The sequence below is a fragment of the Penaeus japonicus genome, unplaced genomic scaffold, assembly GCF_977035675.1.
Source record: "Penaeus japonicus unplaced genomic scaffold, GWHDUDI00000001_assembly GWHDUDI00000024, whole genome shotgun sequence".
NCBI lineage: Eukaryota > Metazoa > Arthropoda > Malacostraca > Decapoda > Penaeidae > Penaeus > Penaeus japonicus.
In genome coordinates, this window is record NW_028234426.1 from 9,583,795 (window position 1) to 9,594,190 (window position 10,396).

Consider the following 10,396-nt stretch of genomic DNA (forward strand, 5'->3'; position numbering starts at 1 on the left):
CTTTTCACTGGTTCACTGCTATTTCTTAGAATAACTCTGAGATATCTTTTTTTGTCTTTCTTTCTTTGTTTTTTTTCTTTTTCCTTTTATCTTTTTTTCCCTCTCTCTCTTCTTTCTTTCTTTATACCTTATTAATTCTGCCTTTTTTTCTTTTTTTTCATTCCCCCCCTCTCTCTCTCTCTTTCTCTCTCTCACGCTCTCTATCACGCTCTCTCTCTCCATCACATTCTCTCTCTCTATCACGCTCTCTCTCTCCATCACATTCTCTCTCTCTATCTCTCTCTCCTTAACTCTCTCTCTCTCTCTCTCTCTCTCTTTTTCTTCCTCTCTCTCTTTCTTTCCTTCTCTCTCTCTCTCTCTCTCACCCTTCCTCTCCCCTCTCTCCTCTCCTCTTTCCCTCTCTCTCCCCTCCTCTCTCTCTCTCTCTTTCCATCTCTTTTTTTTTCCTTCCTCTTCTCTCTTTCTTTCCTTCTCTATCTACTCTCTCTCTCTCCTCCCTCACTCTCCTCTCCGTCTCCTCCTTCTCCACTCTCTCCCTTTCCCTCCCATCTCTCCATCCTCTCCTCCATCCTCTCTCTCTTCTCTCCTCTCTCTCTCTCTCTCTCTCTTCATCCTCCTCTCTCACTTCTCCTTCTCCTCTCACTCTCTCTCTCTCTCTATCCCTCCTCTCTCTCTCTCTCTCTCTCTCTCCTTTCTCTCTCTCTCTCTCTCTCTCTCTCCTTCTCTCCCTCTTCCCTCTCTCTCTCTCTCTCTCCTCTCTATATATATAGATATATATAATAGATATATATAATAATATAAATATATATATATAAATTATATATATATATACTTATATATATATATATATATATATATATATATCTATATATTATATATATAAATGTAAATATATATACTATAATATTATATATATATATATATATATATATATCTATTCTATATATTTATCATATACATCACGTTCTCTCTTGCATCTCTCCTCTCACGCTCTCTCGTCTCTCTCATCTCTCTCGCTCGCTCTCTCTATATAGATATATATATATATATATATAGATGAGATATATATAGTAGATAAAAAGATCATATAGAGGGTGTGGGTGGTGTGTGTGGGGTGTTGTGTGGGTGTGGTGTGTGTGTGGGGGATCAATCCTGTCCGCTTTCTCTCTATTCTCTCTCCCCCTCTGTTCTCTAACCCTATCCTCTCGCTCCTCTCCTCCTCTCTCTCTCTCTCTCTCTCTCTATCTATCTATCTATCTATCTATCTATCTATCTATCTCTCTCTATCTCTCTCTCTCTCTCATTTGTCTCAATAAACTCGTCAAAGTCTCTCTCTCTCTCTTTCAATCGCTCACTTACTCTTTTTCTCTTCTCTTCTCTGGACATTATGTCGCCATCGTAAAGCGGGGATATTTCCTTAATGGCCAACTCATCATTATAATTAACGTCGCCTTTATTTGACCTTCATAGACATGGCCACGCGGGAGCCGTAATTAAATAATGATCGCGTCTTCGTTCCTTGTCATTGTTCACATGGTGGTTATATATATTGTATTTGAATTTTTTATTTTTTAATGATATTTTATATTATTTGATTGTTTATTGTTTTTATTTTTTGTTTTTATTTTTGTATTTGCCATCCCACATCAACTTCATCACTGTTGTCATATTTCACAATGGAGTAACGTTTGCCCTCATGTCATGTCACTGTCTACGCTTTTGCTTATCCTTACTTAGTTGCTTTATCTTTAATAGCGGAACTTCTTCCCATTCTAGACCGAGAGCAATGTTTGCTATAAAATGATATTAAAGTGTTACTAGATATTCGTTCTTTATGTTGAAATATGTTAGAGACTTTTTATATATATATAAACTGTTTATATATCATGTATACTAGTATGCATGTATATGTTTATATAGATATATATATATATATATATATATATAAAATATTATATATATATATATATATATATATAAAGATATATATACACACACATACACACACACACACAACATATATATTGTGTGTGTGATACACATATCTAATAAACTGTTTATATATTCATGTATAGCAAGTATGCATGTATGTTCTGTGGTGTGTGGTGTGTGGTGTTTGGATGTGTGTGTGTGTGTGTGTTTTTGTGTGTGTGTGTATATATATCTATAATATATAGATATATATATATATAAAGTATATATTCATATATATGTTGTGTGTGTGTGTGTATTGTGCGCATATAAAAAAATATATATATCGCGGGGATAGCTAATGTCCTAACACATATTATCTTCTCTCTCACACTAACTCACATCTATCTCAATCAAACTCAATCCCATACCACCACACACATCCCACTCAATGTATCTCTAACACCTTCTCTCTGTAACCCTAATATCACTTTACTACCACTCACAAAATACTCCAATCTCACTCTATCAACACTCTCTCATCTATCTCTCTCCACCCCCCCCACCCCCCCACCCCCACACCCACCCCCCCACCCCCCCACCCCCCCCCCCACCCCATCTACCCCCCCCCACCCCCACCCCCCCCACCCAAATCAATATAAAAACCACACCAATCTCAACCTCACACTCACTAACTAAACACAATAACTAACCCACAAAATCAATCTTACAAAGTCTCTCTTATTCTCCAAACATATCACTCTCTAAATAAACTCTAACACTCAAACTCTAACACAATCACACTCAATCTCACTATCAATCAATCAGTCTCATAATAAATTTCACTCCCATATCACTCAATAACTATCACTCAGATATACTATCCTCCTCACACACACACGAGATATATATATAGAGATAGAGTGATAGAGATATGTTGAGTAGAGAGAGAGTTATTATAGCCTGCTCTCTCGCAGTATAATATAGATACACTTACTCACACCCTACACACACACAATCTCACATACACACACACACTCACACACTCTCATACACTTACACGCACTCACATACACACACACGCACACACACACACACACACACACATCTCACACTACCCCATACACACCACACACACCATACTCACACACCACACCCAAACCACCCACTCACCTCCCTATCTTTACTCAACACTCTCTCTTCTCATCTCCTCTCTCCTCACTCTCACTCTCTCCTCTCACACACTCAACCTCACTCTTCTCTTTCACCTCTCACACTCACACACCTCTCTCTCTCGACTCTACTCATTCACTCCACACTCACACACTCTCTCTTCTCTAACTACTCACTCAATCACACAAAACAAAATAACTAATCTAAATATAAATATCTAAAATATATACATATGTACTATATCTATCCCTACATGCATACATAATATATATAATATCTTATATATATCACACTATCTAATATATCTAACGAAATAATATATCAGTCTGCTATATACTCTCTCTATCAACTCTCTCGCTAAATCTATCTCACAATATCACTATATATATACTATATGTGTATGAAGTATGTATATATACATCTCTCTCTCTCTCTCTCTTCTCTCTCTCTCTCTCCTCCTATAAATATATATATTATATATATATATATATATATATATATATATATATATATATATAAAATATTTATATATATGTAAACATAAAATATATATATATATATATATATATATATACTATATATGTATAAAAATAATAAAAAATATATATATATATGTATATATATATCTATATATATATATAAAATATATATAATAAAATATATAATGTCTAGTATCTATACATATATATATACATATAATATATATCTGTATATAATAATATATATAATAAATAAATATAGTACTATATATATAATATATATATATATATATATATATCTATATATATATATATATAAAATTTATAAATATACATGCATACATATTACCTATATATATATAAATATATATATATAAATTATATATATATAAATATATATATATATATGTAATATAAACAAGCAACAATATACATATAACTAAATAAATATAATAAATATAAATATAAATCAATATATATATATATATATGTGTGTGTGTTGTGTGTGTGTGGGGGTGTGTGTGTGTTTGTGTTGTGGTGTGTGTGTTGTGTGTGGTGTGTGTTGAGAGTGTGTGTTGTGTGGTATAGGTTATAGATACATATATCTAGATATCTATCTATCTTATTCGCTATCTCTATCTCTATCTCTATCCTCTATCTCTATCACTATCTCTTATCTCATCTCTATCTCTCTCTCTCTCTCTCTTCTCTCTCTCGCTCACCTCTCTCTCGATCGCCACTCTCTCTCTCTCTCTCTCCGCCCTCTCCTCGCTCTCCTCTCCTCCTCAATCGTCCTCTCTCTCCTCTCTTCTCTCCATCTCTTACCTCTCTCTCTATCCCTCTCTCTCTCTCCTCTATAATATATAAATATAAATATATATATATATATAAAATATATATGTATATATATACAGGTATAATAGAAATAAAATTATGTAGATATACATACACACTCCACACACGCGCTCACACATACTATATATATATATATAGTGAAATATAATATTATTATATGATATATATATACATATATATATATATATATATATATATATATATAATATATAGATATATTAGGTATGATGTATGTTAAAGACGATATCGCTCTCTCTCTCTCTCTCTCTCTCTCTCTCCTCGCTCTCTCTCTCACTACTCTCTATAATATATAATATATATTATATATAGATATAATATATATATATATATATATATATAGATGATATATATATATGTAGAGAATATATATATGAGTCGTATAAGATATATAAAAAAATCCATAGATATATATATATAGATTATATATATATATAGGTATCCTTATGTATATGTGACTAACATATAATATAAGATAATATAGTCTATAGATTTAGGAATAAGATATATAATATGGATAATATATAATATATATATATATGTATATGTGTAGGAATAGACTAAAATGTATAGGATAGTGATATATATATATATATATAGTTATATATATATAGATATATATAATAATAACTGTATAATACTACATTCATATAAGCACACAAACATACGAGTACATATTATCAGTATAAAGATATATATAGATATCATAGGATATTTATATTATTAGATAAACATAATAGACTCTGAATATTGTTGACAAGGATTATTTAGAAGCTATTTTAATTTTCGATAAAACCATCTATTACTTCTAGGATTCGAGGTAGGCGGCATCCCTGTATCAGAGTAATTGGACAAAATGATAGTAGAAATAGTCACAAACGTAATTCATTTAGAATGAAAAAACAGGATTAGTAAATCATCATAAACTACAGTTTCCAACTTCTACAGATTATTTTCAAAGACTGCAAACCTACAGATATGTCAATATTTTATATCGCGTTATATTATAGATATATATATATATAGCATATATAATGATAGTATATAAAGTATATATATATATATATAAATATGTATATTATATATATAGTTATAATTATAAGTCGTATAGTAATATATATATAGTTAAGAAGTACATATCACACACCACACACACACACACACAGCACACACACATACACCACATAGTATATAAGACATATATTATATATAGATAGTATATAGTATATATAAAAATAGATATATATAAATATAGTATATATATATACAGTATATACATATATACAAATTCACAAAACTCAATCCAAAACTGATGTGATTCACAATGCATAGCTTTCACTGCCTACGATCAATTCAAAGCAATTACACAAATATCGTTGACCGCTACAAGATACTCGTGAAACGTGAATACTACAAATTCTTTCCCTCGGCTTAAACATCATCTGACTCCGTTGTCGAGAGAAGCAGAAAAGAAGAGAAGGAAGAAGAAAACAGAGAGAAGGGGAGAAGATGAAGCTTTTTTATAATATGAAAAAAATTACCTAAAACATTAACATTTATTTCTCTTCTATTTTTCTCCCTGTTCATTCACCTTCTTTTTCCCTGTCTCGATTTATCCATCGATTGTCTTCCTCACTCGCGCTCCCCCCCCTTCGCTCTCCTCTCTCGCCAATCACGTCCTACGCTCTGCTCTCCTCGCTCTCGTCAGCTCTCTCTCCTGCTGTCTCCTCTCTCTCTCGTCGCCCCCCCCCACTCTTCTCCTCACTGCTCGTCGAGCTCTCTCGCTCCAACTCTCTCTCACTCTCTCCTCTCCGCATCCCTCTCTCTTCTCTCTCTCTCCGCCGCTCTCCACTCCTCCTCTCCTCCAATTTCCTCTCTCTCTATCAATCTATCTATCTATCTATCTATTTATCTATCTATCTATCAATCTTTCTATCTATCTGTCTTTCTCTCTTTCTCAACCTTAATGTATTTAATAAAATACCTTATGTACTCGTAGTATTTGTCCCACTTCTCCTGCGCCGCCCCTGGATATCCTGCGGGAGTCCCCTGACCCCCGCCGTGTCCTACACTGGCCATCGCGATCCTTCTCTTGCGCGTCCTTCGCTTTGTCTTGTTTCGTTGACGATATTCACTATTATCAAATTTTAATAAAGTTATTATAATAACATCATCCTTATCAAAACATTTGAAGGCGGTAATCTTATTTTATCTCTCTTATATATATATATATATTTTTTTTTTTTTTTTTTTTAGAGCTGGATTGTATTATTTCTAAATATCTGTGAGAAATATATCAAGATCATTAAGATGAAAAATAAAATGATGGAGGAAATCTAGCCACATTCAAGAAGAATCCTTTAGAACTAACCGTGGGAAAAAGACAAACAAACAAACAAACAAACGCGTAGCGCCCAAATGCCTTTCCTCCCCTTCCTGTCTCTCTCGTAGAACCACGCGCCGCCAGCGTCGTAGAACCACCTGTAGCCCCGGCGTGGTTCGTCCAAGCTCTGGGGTCACTTGGCCAAAGGGACCGGCACTTCGGCGGTCGAGAAGAGAGCGTGACTTATTGATTGCTGTTTGTGTGTCCTTTTTCGCTGTGGCTCCACCTACGCACAACACAGATCTCGGCCACGTGAGTATGATGAGCGGGGCTGCCTTATTTGGCTATGTTTTCTCTCATGGTGGATTAATTCTTTTGAGAAGAGGATAGATCATTGAACGTCCATCTTCAGGCGTTTTTATCTATTTATTTATCATTATTATTATTTATTTTTACGAGTGTCACACCGATGGCCTTGGATTGTGATCGCCAATAACTATCATCATCACTCATCTGTAATCACAGTGTATGCCAAATTGATTCTCTTCTCATGTTTTAATCACACTTATACCCATCCCCTCCCCCCCCTCATCACAATTACTAAGACAATCCCTGTATATCCATCACTATCACATATTCGCACGCTTTAATGCCTCCCATTCATACTCTCTTATCCTTCCTCTATGCTATCATCATGATGTGTCTTATATGTTAAGAACAATACACTTCCTGTTATATAGTTTGGTTGGGTTGGCGTTTTTTTGTTGTTTGTTATGTGATGTGTTGGTGTGTTGTGTGTGAGTTTTTTTGTGTTTTTATTTTTTTTTGTGTGTTTTTGTGTTTTGTATGTGTGTATGTGTTGTGTCCTGTGTGTTTGTGTCTTTGGTTGTGTGCGTGAGTGTTGTGTTGTTTTTGATTTAGGCAAATTTAATAGTCTCTATTTCGTCCCATTTCTTTAAAAATCGTTAAACGTAATATGCGATAAAAGAATAATCTACACGAACTGTCCTATCGTTCATCTCAACATTATAGAAGCCACTACTCAGCTCCTCTCCTCTTTTTTTATATATGTGGTTTTATATATCATCAATCTATCTATCTATCGATTTATCTATCTATTTATATCTATATATATAATATATATATATATATATATAATATATATATAAATATATATCTTTATCACATAATACATTAACCTCGGAACGTGATTTCGGACTTGAATTTGTATTCCTTTGCTGCAGCTCGCAATTGCCGGAAAATTCGCTATCACTGCTCTGCTAAAGCACATAGTAAGATCCATGACTCTTCTAACTCTTTGACATGCTGTTTACGGCAGTATCCCGACCGGCTCAACCACCGGGGTGTGTTGTTTTGTTGTTTTGTATTGTGTGTGTGTGTTGTTATTTGTGTGTGTTGTGTGTGTGTGTGCCGTGTAATATATATAAAGATAATAATAGATAGACAGATAATATAGATAATAGATATAATATAATATATGCAATATATTTATAAATATATATATATATAAAGAATATAATATATATAATATATAATACATATATATATATGTACATATATAATATATATATATATATATATATATTTATATATATAGAATATATATATTAAGATATATATATGTACAAAATATATATCTATATATATATATATATATATATAATAGATAACATATATAAATATGCACATATATCTATATATATATAAATATATATATATATCATTATATTTAATATATAGATATTATATTATCATACATTATAATTATATAGAAATAAATATATACATTTATAAATCTATATATAGATATATAATATATATTATATATATATATAATATATTTATATCTATACCAACGCACCACACACACACAACAACCGCAACACACACACACACAACACTCACACACCACACACACACACACACCCACACACACACATAAACATCTATTTATATTATAATATAATATAATCTAATATTATATATCTATAAACTAATATATATCTATACTCACACACACACACAACAACACACACACACACACACACACACACAACACACACACACACACACACCCACACACAGATAATAATATAAAATATATTATATCGATATAAATATAAAAATCTATATATATCTAAAAATACAAATATATATCTCTATATATACATATATATCTATATATATATATATAAATATAAATAAATATATATATATATATATATATATATATATACACACACACACACACACACACAATCAGAATGATAAAAGAGGCAATCAGACAGAAACAATACAAGAAAGAGAGAAAATCATTCACTCTCTATATCTATTTTGACAACACTTTAGCCATAATAATTATCGGCTTTATATGCACAGTCGTATATACCGTTCCCCCTGAATATTAAGAATTAAAACGGTATTTCTTATACGCTGGGAAATTATCATAATTCTAGTGGATAAAGGCTCCCGACTCCATTATTGGGGGAAGAAATACCTTCCGTACAAAGAATTATTCTAATTATTATAATTATTCTCCTTGCAAGTGTTTTGTGCAACTTTTTTTTTTTTTTCTTGACGTAGTTCTTTTCTTATGCAAAACATTTCTTTTGATCGTTGTTTACTCTGAGATCATTTGTACTTTGGTGTTACGCTTAACCCATGCAACTATGTCGATTGGTACAAAATTATATCGTTTCCGATTCAACAAAATTGCGTAGATGAAGAGAATAAATGTAGCGATGAAGGGTAGGGAAGAAATGATAAAGAAGAGAGAGAGAATAAAAGAAGGAAGCGGGGAAAAAGAAGAAAGAAGAGAGAAAAAATGGGGAGAGAAGAAAAAAGAAAAGAAGAAAGAAAAGAAGAAAAAAGAAGAGAGAAGAGTAGAGAAAAAAAAGAAAGAAAAGAAGAGAAAAGGGAAAAGAATAAAAAAGAGAGAGGGGGGGTGAGAAAGAAAGAAGAAAAAGTGAGAGAAAATAAATAAAGAGAGACAATAGGACGAAAAGTAAGGAAAAAAGAAGAAAAGAGAGAGAGAAGAAAAGAGAGAGAGAGATCGATCCATAGAAATAAATTAGTTTAACCATTACGCTGTAAATGTATCGCAACGTGGAAATTATTTACTATTCCTTTTTTTAATGATTGATATTAACTACCCCCTCTTCTCGTTCTCTCCTCTTTCTCTTGCTCTTACTAGTCTCTCTCTCTCCTCTCTTCAGCTCTCTCTCTCTCTCTCTCCTCTCTCACTCTCTCTCTCTCTTTCTCTCTCGCTCCTCTATCTATCTCTCTCTCTCCTCTCTCTCTCTCTCTCATCTCTCTCTCATCTCTCTCTATCGATAATGCAAGAAAAAAAAAAATAAATTAATGATATTCAAGGATAAAGAGCGAGAGAGGACGACAGACAGACAGAGAGGAGAGATGAGAGGAGAACTCTGACAGACAAAGAGAGAAAAATAAATGATAGGAAGAGAAAGAGAAAGAGAGAGAGAGACGACAGACAGCCAGAGAAAGGAGAGAGAGAGAGAGAGAGAGCAGAGAGAGCAGAGAGGGAGGAGAGAGGGAAGAGAGAGGAGAGAGAGAGAGAGAGAGAGAGATGATATAGAATAAGTAAAGAGAGAGA

At 32.7% G+C, this 10,396-nt stretch overlaps 1 protein-coding gene across 2 annotated transcripts in view; it reads right to left on the reverse strand.

Annotated features, from left to right (window-relative positions):
• The window catches only part of LOC122249150 (uncharacterized), a 40,589-nt gene extending 33,654 nt beyond the window's left edge, over positions 1 to 6,935 (reverse strand). Inside the window, exons 1-2 of one of the 2 annotated variants that reach the window (XM_086551192.1) lie at positions 6,808 to 6,935; positions 6,421 to 6,570 (exon numbers count right to left, since the gene is read on the reverse strand). In XM_086551192.1, the coding sequence (XP_086407318.1) occupies positions 6,421 to 6,515 (95 nt within the window). In that variant the 5' untranslated portion in view covers positions 6,516 to 6,570; positions 6,808 to 6,935. Of the gene's footprint in view, positions 1 to 6,420; positions 6,649 to 6,807 lie in introns of those variants that run through there. The other variant, XM_043009771.2, reaches the window with a different exon arrangement.
• Between the last annotated feature and the right edge of the window lie 3,461 nt (positions 6,936 to 10,396).